At 39.0% G+C, this 19,274-nt stretch overlaps 1 protein-coding gene and 1 long non-coding RNA gene across 2 annotated transcripts in view; both read right to left on the bottom strand.

The window, feature by feature from the left end:
* Positions 1-2,407: 2,407 nt before the first annotated feature.
* On the bottom strand, positions 2,408-5,085 carry LOC113033544 (uncharacterized). The gene is made up of 3 exons (XR_003274041.1): positions 4,610-5,085; positions 4,401-4,454; positions 2,408-2,430 (listed from the first exon to the last, which is right to left on the bottom strand). It is a non-coding gene; the product is annotated as an uncharacterized LOC113033544 (long non-coding RNA).
* A 6,438-nt stretch (positions 5,086-11,523) lies between these two features.
* LOC113028268 (selection and upkeep of intraepithelial T-cells protein 6-like) overlaps positions 11,524-19,274 on the bottom strand; it is a 33,606-nt gene continuing 25,855 nt past the window's right edge. The window contains exons 10-12 of the mRNA XM_026178404.1: positions 16,110-16,193; positions 14,933-14,983; positions 11,524-11,571 (exon numbers count right to left, since the gene is read on the bottom strand). Of these exons, the coding sequence (XP_026034189.1) occupies positions 11,524-11,571; positions 14,933-14,983; positions 16,110-16,193 (183 nt within the window). The remainder of the gene's footprint in view (positions 11,572-14,932; positions 14,984-16,109; positions 16,194-19,274) is intronic.

Genomic DNA, 19,274 nt, shown 5'->3' with positions numbered 1-19,274 from the left:
TGGACCGTCATTGACTGCTGCCATGATTCTAGCCTACGCGTCATGTGCGCCTTTTGCATCCAACACAAAAACTACAGTCGTGGTGCTTTGATTGTACTCAGAACTCGGAAATTCTGCCTTCTGAATAGGAAGATGTAGGCAACACCAGACTGCAGATGAGCTGCATACATGGCTGGACTGGGACAGAAAATTGGCCCGGGCATTTTGACTAGAGACCGGCCCACCATTATGGGAAAAGTCATAAAGCCTTTGAATGAAAATAAACACTGTTGTGACAGTGATGTACACTCTTTTGATGGTATATATGCATCAATCTATCAATCGTTTGTTTTAAGATTCAGATTAGTGGAAGTTTTAACATTTAGAGAATGAAACAGTGCAGAAAACTGGACAATCATAAGAGCTACACTATGACAGGTGAGTGTAAATATTGTAAAAATACTTTGACTTCATTTTTCTTTACTGCAACCTTTTTCTCCTGCAGTATTCAGCTGATTGCTGTTAAACTTGTCATGCACAGAAGAGTTTAAAACCACAGGCCTGCTGAGCATTTTTAAAGACCTCTCAGTAAATCTCAGTTTACTCAGCGTGTGGTGATTTTAGATGCTGCAGACACTCGACTAATTTTAGCTTCTTAGATACAAACCACTCAAGAAAATGTCTTTGTTCACAGCAGAGTTAAAATACTTCAGTGTGATCATTTTAATGTCAGCTTGTGGCTTCAGAATTCTGTATAAACTTTGTTGCTGTAAACATGTCAGCTTATTCTCTGCAGCTAAATAGTGAGCATGGCAAGAATAATAACTTTTATATATATTAACATATTTTAAAATAAATGTACCCAACAGAAGGGGCGTGGATGTCAGCTACTACTTGCATTTTATTTGTTCATCTTTAAATTTGTTAACTGTTTTTAAAAAATTGACAAAAAAAAATAAAGACAATCCCAGTGTCATGCACTCGACTGTTGGAGATTTGGGCCTGGCTATTGTTCCCTGCTGAAGAGCGGCCCGACACCCAGTGAAGATATAATGTATGAGAAAAGAAAGAAGCAAACAATATGTTTATATACAGCACAGGAAAAATGAGAAAATGTTTTGGAACTTTATTTATTTTAGTAATACGTTTATTAATAAGAAATTTAGTGTTAAAAGATCAAGATTGGTTTTTTTCCCGTTTCTTACTTCAATTAACATTAAAACTCAGACTTATATAAAAATGTTTTTGCATCACAATAACACAGATACAGCAACATTACAGTTCTATTTGTCGGACACAGAAAAATGAACACAATATTAAACACACAGACACACAAATGTTCCTAGAATAGTGCTTTAACTCATGAGTTGTTACCTGATCAATTATTTATTTATCAGTTGGTTTATTAACTTAAAATATGTTTAAAATCTTTCAAAAAATAAAATTAAGTTAAAAAATTTGCAGTGCATTTTCAACATATTTTTAGTTGATAAGATTTATTAGCTTTTCTGTACAACTGAACAAAGACTGAACAAATTTAGTATTTGGGAATTTTAGATGGATGATAAGAGCTTTAGCTTACTTCACTTAAAGTGTTACAAGTTGAACAACTGATTATTTAAACATGAATCAGTGACATAACAAACACCAAGTTTCTCCATGATGAAGCTCTTTGACTTTTTGACTCCTCAGTTACATGTTGAGCAACTTCTGGATTAGTTTTGATTGGATCATTTCCCAAAGCTAAAGCCAAATAGGCTGCTGCGGGAAACCTGTTGGGAGAGATCAGTTAGTGTTCTTTGTTTGTAAATACAATTCATCACATCTGTAAAAACTACAGTCAGTAAACTTGGAAGACAGATTTAAAGTGTTTGTCCCAACACCCTCAGCTGCCCTGTAATATTAGTTTTGTTTCTATAGAGCAAAGTAAAAAGTTCAGTGACTATGAGAGTAAAGGTTTATTTTAGGACTTCTGCTCAGAAGTTTATTCTGACAAAAAAAGAAAAGAAAAGAACCAAGTCTGTGTGAACCTCGAGGCACTTTTTAAAACAGAAAATTGATAAATGAGGAATTAACAACAGTAACTATGGAGATAAGAAACGAACCAAACAGAGCAGAATTCTTAAAATAACGTCCAACCATCCTTCTTCTGATTATCTGGGGCCGCAGGGTAAACAAGGATTTAAAAATCTAAGTAGATGGCTAAGTTGCTATGGCTAAAGAAAAGTAATTAAAGGATGTAAGAAAGAAAATTAATCTTTAGCAAAAAAAACCAAAGGGCATCTAAGGTGAGTGTAAGGATTCCCAATCATGCTTCAGTAAGAAATGTACCCATAGTGATACACATGTAGTAACATGTTATATAAAACATGTAGAAAAGAGAGATGATAGCAGGTGTTTCATTTGACAAAGATTTACCTCAGTTTTCTCCTCCTCGAGCTGCTTTACCAACTGGAAGACAGAAGAGAGATAAAAACAAAGCTCGGATTTGAACTATATTCACCACAGTTCACTAAAGCTCCAGTTACAGCTTCACTTATCCTTAAATATAACTGGCCTGATGTAAAAAAAAAAAAAACTCCAGAGAAACATTTAAATTTCCATTTAACTCGTCCCAACAACAGTTTAAACTCTTGTCTGTTTATAATTTCTGTTTTATTACAGCAGAGTTGATGGTTTAGTTTCTCACGATTGTTTTCATGCATGCTTCAAGTTGTAATTTCAGTATCTGTATCTGTACCATATAAAAAGAGATGATGGGGAAACATCACAGTAACTTGTTATGTTGGAAACCTTTTGGTTGAGTTTGGAAAAAGATATTTAACCCAGAGAGTAACTGGGGGTTACATTACACCTGAATATAGCATAAATAGTGCTGCTCACAGCTTGTGAACATCTGCTCTGCCACCTCCTAGCAGATCTCAGTCTGTACACCTGACCCCACGAAGAAAAATGAAACAGGTGACAGTGTCAAACTTTAGCTATTTGTCAGGTGAGGCACCTTTGCACCTGACTAACAAGTGCTCTGCAAACCTTAAAGCTAACAGGTGGATTTTCCTGTTTTATAATTGAAGAACCACTGACTGCTTCAGAGATGGACAGCGAAAGTGGACAGTAGATCCTTGTTTTTCTAAACATAAATCTCATTGCTGCAGCTATGGGCAGTACAAAAGTGCCGTCTTAGTCTGATTAGTAGGTTTTTTCACTAGTTAGCTAACACAAACTAATGTCTATTAGCACCAACCAACCAAACAAACCGGTAATATTGTACTCGTACAAGATGGATCTACACATGGTCTAACAAACTATAAGTGAGAACACCTATTTCTTAACTCCAGCATCACAAACAGAGTTAAATCTGCTTAGACACTGTCTGCAGTTTTTGAGAGGATGGCTCCAAAGTTTAATATTTCATGTCTACATTAAAGTCAGAGTTTTCTGTGTCACAGAGGTTTCTCTCTTTTTACCTGGTTAATCACTATGGTAACCTGTGCTGATCACATAAACAGCAGCAGGTTATGATCTGAGATTTGGTTTAAAATCAGCTGAAAACCTCTGATTGTTTAATTTACAGTATCTTGTAAGTTTCCTTACAATCTCTTCTTGCCAAATACATTTTAAATGTGTGAGCTGTTAAACCGTACCTTACTAAAACTACTGAATGATCAGTGTGCATCCATTAATTGTGTGATGCAAAAAAACATAAATACTGCTGAGTCTCTTTTACACTGCAGCAATTACAAGTCACACAGCAAGAATATCTGTTCAGTCAAATTAAATTCACTTTGATGTGTGAGCAACTTTATCAGACTGTGGGGCCTTTATTGTTTAAATGGATCCAGTTTAAAGATTCATAAACCTAATGTGCAGTCGTCACCTTAGACAAGAACACTGAGAGTGCGCAATGAACAATGAACTGGAATTAAAATGTTTATTTTCTGTGTGCTAAATATCCAAGTTAATGACTTTCAGCATTTGTTTTTTTTTTGAAACATTTTTGCATTTTTTATGTTTAGAAGAAAATTCAGCAGGATTATAACAGAGAGATAAAATCCCTGATTTCTGGACTTTAGTTTTTTCTCCTGCTAGAGCTGATTGTTTAAGTCTGAATACTTTTTCTCCAACAGCAGGTGAGAGGACACATGACTGGAGACGTGCTCTTTTATAAGAGATGATATAACAATACAATCACAAACTTCACTAAAGAAAAAAAATCTGTTTAAAATAAATTAAAACGTGTTATGTAAATATAAAGTGATTGAGGATGTTTTTAAGTTTCAAGTTTGAAAACAGTGAGAACAAACTTGAGCTTCACTAACAGTTATTTGGTGTCTGAGGTTTGTTCTCATGTGTGATTGTAACCTGAACACGTAGAAAACAGAGATAATAGCAGGTGATTGATTTGGGTGACAAAGATTTACCTCATTGAGATTTTTCTCAGTTTTCTTCTTCTCGTGCTGGAGCTGCTTTACCAACTAAAGAGAGATGAAGAAAAAGATCACAGCTATGAACTGAAATATGTTTTTGTGCTGGAAAATTAATGTTTGTGAAGAAATTCCAAATTTGTATTGTATACAAAGAGATAAAAGAGAGATGACAGCAGCGAACTGCTTTGGGTGAAAAGATTTACCTCTTTGAGTTTTCTGTCACTTTCATCATTCCTCTTCTCAGCCTGGAGCATCTTTTCCAAATAGCAGAGAGAAATGAAAACATCAGTATATTTTTAATGGAAATATTCTTCTAATTACTTTTGCAATATCCTAATTTATTTAGATTAGTTTATTTCTTAATGTAGTAAAACAGCTGTCATTCTTATGTAGATCACCAGTCAAAGGTTTTAGAACACATCTTATTTTTAAGTGTTTAACTGGTCCCTCAAATCCTACATTTTCCTCTCAGCATCTCGTCTTCTCTTTGTCCTGATGAAGCTGATGCTAATTATAGAATCATTTTTCTCCGACTGCACATTAAAAGATATGAAAAAAGTCTCATGCGTTGACATATTGTGAGTGCTTTCTGTCATTTTTCAGGCCTGCTTATAGAAAAATATGACTAAAACAATTCATGTATTTGAATTTTAATAAATGTCATTTAATTAAAAACTTCCCATCTATCAATTTCCTTACACTAATCCAATTTACATAAATCAATTCATCAATCAATAACTAAAAGTATTGGGGCTAACACTACTGTGTTATGGGGTATTTTTGAACTTGTGTTTCTTGTTTCTCAATAAAAAGTCAAAAATTAGCAGCTTGGTCACATCAAACAAATCATATCAGCATCATAATTTCATAAAGTCCATGTTTATCTGTCTTCTGAGCAACACTTTCATATTGAGTCTTCACTATTGGGGTTGGCACAACTCAGCTCTGTGTACTTTGAGTTCAGTTTATGAACTTGAACCACAACAAATAATGGTCCCATTTACTTTGACATCTGATAGCACATTTCTTATTACTGTCAACATTTATAGAATAATTATGAATTTCAATATAACCACAACTTTTATAAGGATACTGTTTAAATGAAATGAACATCTGCAATAGTCTTACTCTTGTGTTTATCTTTTCACACACAGTTAATCCAATCAAACGTAATAATAAAATAATAAAATCCCCCCTCCTCTTGAGTCTACTCGTTTCTGTCAACCTATGACAGCAGCACCATCACACAAAGCAAAGAAATCATGCATGTAAGTGAAACAGCAGTGCTTTTTGTCTGAATGAAAAGCTGGAACAGAGCTGATCTTCTACATCAGACATCAGGCAGAACGTGGACCAGATCTGGACCCAGTGTTGAGATCTCTCTGTAAAGTCGAGACTGTTTAGTCAGGATTTAAACCGAAAAGGGACAATTCAAGCGTTTTATCTCTTTAATGAATTTTTCTGAAGTTAAGCACTTAATCTAAATGTGGGCAGTTTTCATATTTATATGGTGAGAATTTCAGCAGGCACACATACATATCTGTTCAGTTTTATGTTGTGTCACCAAAAACTGTTTTTGAATTATTTGTTAAAAGGTTTTGAAATGAACAATCATGTGAAAACATCTGGGAACGTCTCTCCCTGCATAAATATTCACTCTTCATTCAACAAAAAGATAACAGTGGCATGTATTTCATTTCCTCCTCATTTCCTACATCTGAGTACTGAGGGTTTCACAAACATCTATTGTTACTGAAGCAGTATTTAGACGTACAGAATGGAATCAGTTGTAAAAGCTGGCTGTGCAACAATTTGGGTATCGTTGTAATTTTACTGATTTGAATGCATGGAACTGTTCAATACTGATTACTTGCAACACTAAATCAGTTGGATTAGCTTGTTAATCCTTGAACTTCATAGGCAAGCAGGTCCAATCATAAGAAAATGTATTTAAGGTGGAAAAGTTCAAGTTGTGCTTCTCTTTGACACTGAACACTGACAGAACTGGATTCTCAAAGTAATTCTCAAAAGATCTGAAAACAAAGATTGTCAGTACTGTGGTTCAGGGGGAGGCTGCAAAAACATCTCTCAGAGGTTTAAACTCAGTTTCATCTAAAAGGACAGTAATCAGGAAATAGAAGAGCACAGGCACAGCTGTGGCTGAACTCAGGTCAGGCCAAGAACATTACAGGAGCTGCAAATGCAGCGGACTGTGAGAATGAATCACCTCCAAAACCCTGCAGAGCATCTTGGTGTTGTATTTGTACATATGTATGGGAGGGTATTGAAAAGAAGGCCTTTCTGCACTCACACCACTAACAGAACTGCTGGTTGTATAAAAGCTCATTTAGATGAGACAGATTGAAACTGTGCTGTGGAAGAATAACACCACATTCCCCTGACTTGGATGTCATTGAAAATTTGTGGGATAATTTGAAGCAGGCTGTTGATGCTTTTTTGCTTTTTGTATGGAAGAAGGATCAAACATGGCTTCATCTAAGATCCAGACACTCATCAAAGACTATCCGAGGTGTCTTGAAGTATATTTGCAAATGAAGCTCAATTAAGTGTTGATGTGCTTAAGTGTTAACAAAAATAATGAGACATTATGATCATCTGGATCTGTCAGCTTTAGCGCCTACAATTCTCCCTCCTCAATTACCGGACGAAGCCCCCAAATGTTAAGGTTCAACACAAACCTCACGACTTCTGAACTCCAGCTCAGCCTTCAGCAGCTCTGCTGCTTGTTTCACAACCTGGAGCTTTTTTAACACAATAATGAAACAACCAGAGTCACATTAAAGCTGTATGATGTAAATATAAGGGAGCTGATGTAGCATGATGTTAACAACATTAAGTGTTGTGGGATGACGTCAACAATCTTGCAGTGGTAAGATTTCAAAGTTGTGTTTGGTTAATGACACAGAAGCTGCTGCTGGACAAAACTGCAGGAATATAAGTGCACAGGTCTGTGATCATTGGGAGGATGACAGCACCACATGTGTCCATGTTTACCTCTGTGTGCTGAGAGATGCTTTCACTGACCTTTGAGTTCCGTGTAAGAAATGTCTGCATCAACTTCTGAATGATTCCATCCTTCTCAGAGTTGATCATCTGTCAGAAAAAAAGACAGACATATGTATGTATGTTTCTGCAGCACTTTGTTGATAAAAGTAACAAAATTATATCTAAAGTTTCCTTCATAACTCTTTACAATACAGAGATAAAGAGAATTTTGTCAGCATATTAAAAATGTTTACAATGGAAGAACAAACCTCGTGACATTTGGACTTGAACTGATTCTTCAGTTTCTCTGCTGCTTGTTTCTCCTGCTTGAGCTGATTGATGGTTTCAGCATTCATGTGAAATGTTACATGAAGAAAGAGCAGAAGGAAGAAATGTTCATGTTTCAGACACAATAATGAAAACACAACCAGAGTCATTAAAGCTTTAAATAAGAGCTGAATTATGAAAATATAAGTTGGTTCATATAAATAAGTAACAACTTATTTATTTAAATGTTTTATTTGAATTATCTAAATAATTTAAATAAATGAAGGCCCAAAGGATATATTTGATTTTGAATGTAGTGTCTCCAAAAATAAAAGCAGATTTTACTTAAACACACTCACACACAAAATATAACATTTATAAAATCTGATTTATAAAACGAAACAACTGTTTTGTGTTTGTTGGTAAAAATTAACAGCATCAATGTCAGAATTAAATGTAAAAACATAAAAGTATCTCCTTTACTTTTTCCTTTGTTTCTTCATCCCTCTTTTCCTCATCCTTGAGTTTATTTTCCAGCTGCAGACAGGACGAAGAAACATCACCGTTTTTAACAGAGAAACAATGTTGTTTTAGTACTTTATGCTTTTCGCTTATGCACAAATGACATATAGGATTTATTTATTTATTTAGGAGAAAGACCTGATTGACTCTGGATAAAGCTGCTACACTGGCAACACAAACGGAATTTGCAGTTCAACAAACTAAGTCCATGGAAAGAGCACTTCAGCGATACACCACTAAAACCACCTGATCTTCAACCGGTTACATACACAAAGAAAATAATTCCTGTGTTAGGCTGAACATCACCCTTTTAGGCAACACTGTTCTACCTGCTGCTCCTACTGCTTCTGTGATCTCTACAAACACATCACCTGCTACCTGCATCCCTGCTGCCCAGATATTGACTGTGTGCATAAAGTGAAACAACTCTGAAAAACAACTCTCATGCCTCCGAACGAGGCAGAATTTTCTTGTAAAACAAAGGGGGGCCTACCAAAAACAAGTTTGGGAACCACTGCTGTAGACAAACACCAGGGTCCTCTCTGATGATGGCCGCCGCCCTCACATCTTATATACACACAGACACAAAGATGTTCCACAACTCTTACACGTTGCCTCGTCTCACCTTCCCTTCAAGGAGAGACATTTACGACTGTTTTTCACTGAGCTGTTGCCTCCCTTCTTCCACAGATGATCCATCTATCTATCCATCTATCTATCCATCTATCCATCCATCCATCCATCCATCCATCTATCTATCTATCTATCTATCATCTAACCCCCCACAAACCTGAACGTCTCTGACTTACTGCCGCGGCCGCTGTGTGTGTGTGTGTAGAACACATGTGATAGAACATAAGACACGTTTGTGAAGCTGACCTAAGTGACAAAATGATACAACTGTTACTAAAGTGATATGGTTAAAAAATGTGATCAATACATAGAATAAAGAAATTTCCACCACATGGCACAGAGAAACCTGCAGCGTTTGCTTCCCCCAAACTGTCTGCAACAGAACAAACATGTTCTACTGTTGAAAAAGAAGCTCTTTCTTGTGTGTGGACTGCAGAGAAAAGAAGAACATATTTGTGAGGCTGATGTTTCACGAGGACAGACCACCAAGCTCTGACAATGCTGCTGAGCACCAAAGGAATTCATAGGGCGAGAATGAGTATCACCTGCTGGTCTGCTGTTATTTACCGCCCAGGTTCTCTGAGTCATGCAGCTGACTGTCTATCTCGTCTGCTTCTGCCTGTTTCTTCACATCTCACTTCGGATGCAGATCTTGAAATGGTAGCTCAAATTTCTGCTGCCATGTCGTCACTTCCAGTTGCTGATTTTCATTCTGTCTGTTCAACTTGACCTGAACTGCTTGCTTTGCTCTCACAAATACAAAGTGTTTTGTCTGCCTCAATCAAATCACTTGCACCTTATTACAACATCTATAATGAACTCTCAACTCTAAGTAATTATGTTCTCAGAGGCTCATTGCACCATGTACAGTGAGACCTACAGTGATTGCAGTAGCACATGAAAGTCACCAAAGGATTGTGAACACAAAACAAAGATTAAGAGCTCTCTGCTGGTGCATTGACTGACTACTATTCCAAATGGCCTCAGCTTGGCTTTTCACCTTCTGCTACTACTAATGATGTTGTTCAGCTCCTCTCGTCTGTCTTTAGTCGTCACAGCAACCCAGAGAACATTAATGTAACAGACAAAAGTACACAGTTTACCTCTGAAGCATTTGACTCATTCCTCCATAATACAGGCAACTCTCACAGCAGAACATCTGTCTACTGCCCAGCTGCAAATGGAGCAATTGAATGGTTTCTTCGTGACCTCTGCACCTGCATCCAGACAGCAATCCAGCCGTCACAGCCATGGAAGCAGGCTTCAAGTTTATGGGACAACACTGCATGCAACCACTTCCTTCTCTCCCTATGAACTGATGTATGGCAGAAAGATACTTAACTAGACAGACTCTCTTTGCCTTCTGTCTACTGTAAGAAATATCAGCTGAAGAGGCAACGTTACACTGATGCTGAGCGTCATGAATGGAAGCCTGCTTTTCTACCAGGAGAGAGAGTGAGGATGAGGAAACCACATCACACTGTTAAAGGACCCCAGAATTCCTCCTCCTGTAACAGTAACAAAAACCAAAGGCTTCTTGCTGAGTGATGGAAAGATCTGGAATGGCACTCGTCTTGTATGCTGTCCCTCAGTGATTGTCCCCAAGACTGCCATGTGTCAAGCATGAGCCTCTCTGTCACAAAGACCATATTGTTCCATAATAGTTGTGCTTGCTGTACTTTAGTTTAACAGAATGGATTACCTGCCACCAACGCAATAAGAACTGCATTAAAAACATAAATAGGAACAATTGTTTATTTTTCATTTTACATAACATTCTAAATATTTACAGGTTTATTCAGTCTTGCAGTTTGTAATATTCAGATGTTACAACTGTTGTTATGATTTAAGTTCAGTGTTGGGAAAGTTACTTTTAAAATGTATTCCACTACAGAATACATGCCTCAAAATGTATTTTGTAACGTAGTCAGTTACGTTACTCAATGAGAGTAAAGTATTCTGAATACTTTGGATTACTTAATATATTATCATGCATTTTACAACTACATGAATGTACTATTGCTGTGTGATTTATTACTATTACTGAAGGTTAATCGCCTTACTAACACCAACTAGATTTTAAAAAATTATTATAAATGAGTAACAGTAGGCGGACATCATGTAAGGCTGCACTTTTAGCAGCGATCTCATATAGAAAACTATTCCGCGCGTATAAGAAACGGGTCCGCGGCTCTGAACCGTAGTAAAGGGACCTCTGGCTAATACGTCGGGTTCTGTGTTGGACTCTTAGCCGAAAACTAGCTTTACTTTGTTGTCTGGGTCGAGTTGTTTGGTAGCGAGAGACAGAGAGAGGTGTTGAAAGGCTACTCCAATGGAACTTATTGTTTTGGAGGAAAAAACAAACACAGTGTACAGTCGAGTCACTGTACACTTTCCTGTACACTGTATGCCGTACGCTAACAGCATCTTCAGCTCCACCTGTCTCTACATTGGCTCCCATCAGGGCTGTTTACTTAGCCCCTCTGCTGTTCACGCTGCTGACACATGACTGCAGCGCTGCATCTTCCTCTAATCACATGATTAGGAACACAAATGACACAACAGTGGTGGGTCTCATTATGGACAACATAGATCTGTCCTATAGAGGACCGGTGCAACAATCCTGAATGTCAAGAAGACCAAGAACTTGATCATCAACTTCAGGACAAAACAGTCCAGTCATTCACCACTAATCACTGACAACAGAGCTGTGGAGGTAGTCAGCAGGGTCAACTTTCTGGGGGTACAGATAACTAAGAAGTGAGACTGGTCACCAAACACATCAGCACTGGTTAAACAGTCTCAGCAGTGTCTGAGCTTCCTGCTTCCTTCCAGGACTTCTCTTCCATCCATCCAGGAAGTCGAGCACAGATGCTGTCTCAGCAGAGTCCATAACATCATCAGAGACTCCGCCCACCCCCATCATGCACTGTTCTACCTGCTGCCCTCTGGAAAGAGGTTTAGCAGCATCAGGACCAGGACAGCCAGATGTTACAATAGTTTCATTCTCCAGCCATCAGCACACCAACCACCCACCCTGACTGCCTCCCCCCTCCCCTCTGTCCCCCATGACTCTATATTTACAGCAGTGTCATTTCATGGCTGAAATGATGATTGTACACTTTTCCGCTGTTCAATATATTAAAGGTCCTGCACAGCTTTTCTTTGCCAATAAAAATATTTCATAACCCTAATAACATTTCTTTTCCTATATTGTTACACGTTTATCCAAGACTCGTTTTTATATTTGAAACCTTTAGACTTATTTTTATTGATTTATTTATATTCTACAGTCTGATGACGAGTAAATGCACCACAATTTCACTCTGATGTGCACTAACTGTTCTGAATGACAATAAAGTGGTGATTCTGTTCTATTCTGATAGCTTTATACAAAGAGATTAAATCAAAGCTATTTTATGTAAAATAAGTGAGCTGATGTAGCCTGATGTTAACAACATGAAGTGTTGTGGGACGATCTGAAAAATGTGTATAAGGTGGATTTATAAGTGCTTTTGTGGTCAATGATACAGAAACTGCAACAATGGAAGGAAACACACATGTGTGTGATTGCACAATACAATCACACATTCATACATAAAAAATATTAAGTTCTATATAGAATTAACCCTCTGGGGTCGCCGGACGCGCCGGCGTGTCAAAATCACATGACCATTGGGGCTCGCTCGGGCCATTTCGGAGGTGGGGTGCCCCCGGCCTCTCGGCCTGGGGCTCGGTCACTCAGGCACAGCTGGCTGCCGGCGGAGCTCACGGGCACGTCACTGCAACTCCCCCTGGCTTCTGCTCCGCGGCTGCTGAATGAGCCCTCATCTGGGACTCTCCTCAGCTCTTACTAGAACAGTGGCGCGGCTGCCCCTCTGTTAGTCTTCCTTGGTCTCTTGTGTTCTGGGGGCCTCTGGATGTCTGGAGTTTTGATCTCCTCCATACCTGCTTCATACCATAGAGGACAGGGCTGTGGCTCGCCACACTCCCTAGTAGATCATTACATGGAGAAACCTTTGGAATGCAAGCATGCTGATCCACACAGGTGTACACACGGGTATTCACAGACGTGGACTACAGCTTTCTTGGCTGCTGCCTCAAAGCACATTGTGCGCTGTCTATCTTGCGTGCTGCACAATATCGTTTATTATTTAGTAATTATTGATATCTATTGCTAGCTAGTTTATTGTGATGGTGCTTTTTTTTTCTTATTATGTTGCTCTTTGTTGTTTGCTTTCTCTTCTGTTTTTTTTTCTCTCCATACAGGTGATCCAGGTGTTTTGTTTTTGTTTGTTTGTTTGTTTGTTTTTCTCTCTTCTCCCCCTTCTCACTGTCTCTTCTCCCCTTTGGTTTTCTTTCTCTCCCTCTCTTTCATTCTTTCCCCCTGTCCTATCCCCCAGTCATGTCTGTCCCGTTTGTAACAACTGAAAATAAAATAAACTCATAATTATAATAAAGGTCAATCAAATGGACCAATATGGCAAGGCCATGATGATCCACTTAATAAAATAAATCCGCTTGGCATCTTTCTTGGCCTTAAGACAACAATTCTGATGGCTATAGATCCAAACGGGACAAAAATAAAAAAAAATAAAATAAAAAATCACATGACCAATTTAAGACGACACAGCTACAAGATGCAGTAAGTCAGAGTCTCCATTTCACCTTGGGTCGAAAGTGCGGACTTCAAACTATATACCAGTTTTTGAATTGTGTCGATGGGCCACATAAAACCAGAGTTATGATAAAAAATACACACGATGTTTTTTCTGAACAAAACTGGTGTTTACAGCGGGAAGAACGGTAAAAACGGCATTTTCTACAGACAGCGCTAGCAAACACTCTCCGCTTGCGAGTGAAAAAAGAAAAAGAAAAACACCCCTTCCCTATTGGTGTTAGAGTTTACCATGTCAGCCAATCAAAAAAATGATATGGCAACATGTGATATTTAGTTGTTTAGGGAGAAGGGGAAGTTTTTAGGAGTGACACCCGCGACGGAAAGCAGGCGAGTGAAAGACACAGAGAGAGAGTTTTCATATGTGAGACATTAGTGACGTTTAGCGTGTTTGGACGCTATAATAAGTTTGTTGTGTAGTTATTGTCTTGTATTGTGTGTCAGTTATACTGCTGAATTTCACATTTGCTCTAAAAAAGCCATCAAAGGCAGATTCCAGTGTAAACGCTGTTCCCACATGGAAAACTGGACTGATGCTCCTCCTGCTGTCAGACCTGCAGGGTTTAGGCCTGTGGTGTTCTCCTCTGTCTTATACTGAACACAAACTACATTTTTGGACTGGCACAAATAATTTGTGTGGCTTCTTATTTGATGCAGAACACCTGATTGTTCTGTAAATAGACTTAAATGGTTATATAAAAAACCCCTGAGGCCTTGGCTGCATTTTTAGGTAAATAGTATCATATAACTTTGTTGTTTGCAAAACTTGTGCGTAATTTTTAGAAATGTACAATTTCTATTTGCATTTCAAGTTATGAAAATGATTCGTTAAACATGTTTGTGGGTTTTACAGTAAAAAATAGAACTTTTTTCTACTCGGATTTTGAATTTTTTGTCTGAATTTAGATCAGCTGTGCTAATATAGTATACCAAAATGGAAAAATAACTCAAATTTCAGATATTTGAGGTTGTGCTGAAAATAATGATACCAAATAAGGCAAGAAAAACATATTTTAAAGGTGAAATATAGAGGTCAAATCAAAAGTAGTCAAAAACGGCCAATTATACCCTGGACCCCAGAGGGTTAAGAGCCTGCTATGATATAAATTACAAAAGGATGATCCCAAAGAAACACATTCATTTGCATTTCGTTATTAGTTCATAATTAATTGAGTATTTTAAATTAACAGTGTTGATATAAATGAAAAAAGGAAGATGATGAGTTTCTGCATGTCAGCACTTTCTTTGGATGTAAAAATGAATTATATTCTTGTTCAATATATAGAAACAGTTACTTTTATAGACTGTTGGTGTCAAATAAACAAACTAATATTTAAAGTTTTCTTCATAAATCTTTACAATACAGAGATAAAGAAAGTTGAGTCAGTAAATTCTGAATGTTTATAATGGAAACACAAACCTCACGATTTTTCTTCTTCAGGTCCTCTGCTGCTGTTTTCTCCTGCTGGAGCTGATTGATGATTTCAGTATTCATGTGAAATGTTACAGGAAGAAAGAGCAGAAGGAAGAAATGTTCATGTTTCAGACACAATAATGGAAACACAACCAGAGTCACATTAAAGCTCTGAATTAAAGCTGTATTATGTAAATATAAGTTGGCTGATACAAAAAAGCAAATAAATGAAGACTCTAAGGAAATATTTGAGTTTTAATGTCGTGTCTCCCAAAATAAAAGGGATTATTGGTTAAATAAATAAATGCACAAAATATAACATTTATCAAGTCTGATTTATAAAATAAAGAAAAGATTAAAATATTGAGATTTTTAAGCTTTTACTTGAGTGCAGCTGGATGTCAATGTCACTAAAGGGTGTTTAGTGTCTTGTGTTGGTCGATAAAGCATCAGTGTCAGAATTAAATGTAAAAACATAAAAGCATTTTTTGTCTTTTGCCTTTGTTTCATCGTCCCTACGCATGCTCAATCATCCAGGTAAGTTTTCAGTGGGAGAAACCTTTGGTCACTCATCCAAGTGACTCTTCAGTCTCAGCTGACTGCAGGTTTCCCCAAATCTTATAAACAGTACATTTGCATAATGACTAATATGAGCACCACTGAAGGAACAATGGGCTGTGAGGTCAGATCCTTGATCAACATCATCATGTTTAAGGAACACGTCTGCTCACACTCAAAAAAATGAAATTGGGTGGTTGTTACATGCATAAGAGCCAAACTTGCAATTTGAACTAAATAATTCCATGTTTCTATGGTGAACGTAATTAAATCATGTAGCATCTGCATGAAATTCAGCAACTTAATTTTTTCTTGTTGAGATGACATCATACAATCTAGTAAGAGTGGCTGGATCCAGGCAACTAACCACTCTTACTAGATTGTATGAGAATACAACAGAATAAAGATTGCTGTCAATAAATGACAGTTAATCACAGCATCACTGCAAACAGCAGATAAATCAGCCTAAAAAAATATAATCAGTACAGCTCTGCTTATTTTCAATGAATTATATAAAATCAGAATTTCTGAATTTTTCTTCAGAGTGTTTCAATCACCAGAGAAAGAGATCTGATTAAACATGGCAGTCATGTAAATGCAGGAAGTTAGTGTATAAAAAATGAACCTGTTGTTTTGTGGAATCGAGCTCATTTCTCAGTCTCTCCATCTTCTGTTTCTCTTCCTGGGCTTGACTGATGTTTCCAGAAAGCTGCAATTAAAAAGAAACAAAAACAGAGAAGACAAAAGTACATTTTTATGTTTTTTGTTATAGCATGTGGGTGATTACACAGAGGCAACAAATTAATTTCTATATGGAATCAGAAGAATGGAGAAGCTAAAGAAAAAACTGTATTTGAATTTCATTATAAGTAAATTAATTAAGCTTTGTCTTAAATTAAGAGTTTTCATATAAGAAGAGAGTATGTGTGACAACAACACACACTGTCTCAATGAGGTCAACAAATTTCTCTGTACATTTTCAACCAACAACAACACCCTGAAATAAAAGACAGTCTTCACCCTGATGAGAAAACACTGAATCTCAGAGTGACTGATGTCTGTAAAACTTTGAGCCGGACAACATTCATGGACGAGTACTCAGAGAGTGTGCTGAGCAGCTAGCACACGTCCTTACAGACATCTTTAACAACTCCCTTAATAATGAAGTCCTTGTAGAGTCCCTTCCACATCAGTCTTTGGCCAAACTGCTCCACAGAGCGATGTCCTCTGCTCGTTACCTGAGCTTTACGAGAACAGTCACGTATGAATGCTGTTTGTTGGTTGATCATCCCCCAGGAGGTGGTGAAAAAACTGACCCCTCCCACAGGTATCAGCACCCCCATTTGTATCTGGCTGCTGGTCTTCCTCAATGACAGAACTCACCCTGTGAGAGTGGGAAACAGCATCTTCAGCTCCACCTGTCTCTCCATTGTTTACTGAGCCCAATGCTTTTCACGCTGATGACACATGACTGCAGCGCTGCATCTTCCTCTAATCACATGATTAGGAACACAAATGACACAACAGTGGTGGGTCTCATTATGGACAACATAGATCTGTCCTATAGAGGACTGGTGCAACAATCCTGAATGTCAAGAAGACCAAGAAGTTGATCATCAACTTCAGGACAAAACAGTCCAGTCATTCACCACTAATCACTGACAACAGAGCTGTGGAGGTAGTCAGCAGGGTCAACTTTCTGGGGGTACAGATAACTAAGAAGTGAGACTGGTCACCAAACACATCAGCACTGGTTAAACAGTCTCAGCAGTGTCTGAGCTTCCTGCTTCCTTCCAGGACTTCTCTTCCATCCATCCAGGAAGTCGAGCACAGATGCTGTCTCAGCAGAGTCCATAACATCATCAGAGACTCCGCCCACCCCCACCATGCACTGTTCTACCTGCTGCCCTCTGGAAAGAGGTTTAGCAGCATCAGGACCAGGACAGCCAGATGTTACAATAGTTTCATTCTCCAGCCATCAGCACACCAACCACCCACCCTGACTGCCTCCCCCCTCCCCTCTGTCCCCCATGACTCTATATTTACAGCAGTGTCATTTCATGGCTGAAATGATGATTGTACACTTTTCCGCTGTTCAATATATTAAAGGTCCTGCACAGCTTTTCTTTGCCAATAGAAATATTTCATAATCCTGATAACATTTCTTTTCCTATATTGTTACACGTTTATCCAAGACTCATTTTTATATTTGTCATGGTCCGGGTGTGTGCCAGTGTGTCTCCCTCCGAGCCGGCGTCTCCACCCCTGGGAGGGGCCTCAGTGTTTTTGCTGATCGCTCACACCTGTGGGTAATTTAGCCGGGGACTTATAAGGCCAGCGTACTCAATCTCTCTTCGCCACATTCTCTGCTAACATCAGTCAGTGCAGGCCACCACCATGATTCCCTATGTATTTTTGTGAATCACCTTGCCTCACTGTATGTTTGTTTTTTGTGCGCCTCTCTCTTAGCTACACCTACCTGCCTCCCTGCCAGGAGTTTTTTTTGGATTACACACCCGGACTACTCACCCCTCTACGTCATCTCCGACCACCTGTGGCAAGTACGCAGTACGAAGGAGGATTCTGAACCAACAACATATTCATATGTCTCCTTATCCGTATCTGAACATCTGCACTCTGTTACAGTGACCCCGACCTTTTCCTGGATCTAATGAGACTCGCTTTCCAGTCCAATCCCCGGAATAGCTGTCCTCTCTGACCCGGACCAGATTGTGACTTAGATTCAGTGGTGGAATGTCGTACTTGTCTAAACTCACCTTTGTTCATGAATATTTGTGGAGTCATTAAATATCATTTCTCAAAATCTACTTACGTGCTGTTCGGCGTCCTGCATTTGAGTCCTGTCACTCGTCTAAAACGGTCTCGGCCGTAACAGTAGAATCTGGCCAGCAGTTATGGACTCAGCGGACGCAGCCATTCAGAGGCAGGAGGCGATATTAGGAAGTCATGAACAATCTATACAGTTCCTGTTAGCCCAGCAGCAGACTCTTAGGGATGGTCAAAGTAAAATACTGGAGTCTCTCCAGGCTCTACAAGCGGGTATTTCTACTGCTGCTGGTTCCGCCTCGGGCTCCGCGGGCCAAGACTTCGGTACACCAGCTCCTCTGCCACAGTCTGTTGCCTTTGCATCTCCACCTACATCGGTTTTTCGTGATGCCACGTCCCCGGAGCCCGAACCCTTTTCTGGGGATCCAGGGAGTTGTGGCGGTTTTCTGCTTCAGGTCGACCTTGTTTTCGGTCGTTCTCCGCGCTCATTTGTTGCGGATTCTGATAAGATATCTTATTTGGTGGGTAAACTGCATAACCGTGCGCTTAAGTGGGCGGAGGCGTATCTATCGAAGAATCCTTTGTTAACCTGTTCTTATGAGGTGTTTTTGGGGGAATTCCAGAAAACGTTTGCGCATCCCATTTCTGAGGGTAGTTCTGCGCAGAGGCTGCTGGATCTTCGTCAGGGCCGTCAGAGGGTTGCCGATTTTTTTTGATTGATTTTCGTACTGCCGCCGCCGAAACCGGTTGGCCTGACGACGCTCTGCGTGGGGTATTTTTTTTCGGGCATTGAATGAGGGTATGAAAGACCAGCTTGCCTCCCGTGATGAGCCTAAATCTTTTGAGGAGCTGGCGTCCCTCTCCCTTCGCATTGACAACAGGTTGCGTGACAGGGAGAGGGACAGGAACTACAAATCCCAGCGCCGTTTACCGCGCTCGTTTCCGGGTACGTCATCGTCGCCGCCTCTGACTGCGGACTCGCATGAGTTTGTCGCCTCGGCTT

The sequence above is a fragment of the Astatotilapia calliptera genome, chromosome 2, assembly GCF_900246225.1.
Source record: "Astatotilapia calliptera chromosome 2, fAstCal1.2, whole genome shotgun sequence".
In the NCBI taxonomy this organism is placed as follows: domain Eukaryota; kingdom Metazoa; phylum Chordata; class Actinopteri; order Cichliformes; family Cichlidae; genus Astatotilapia; species Astatotilapia calliptera.
Note: the sequence above shows the minus strand (reverse complement) of the source record. Positions and strands in the feature narration are given on the sequence as shown.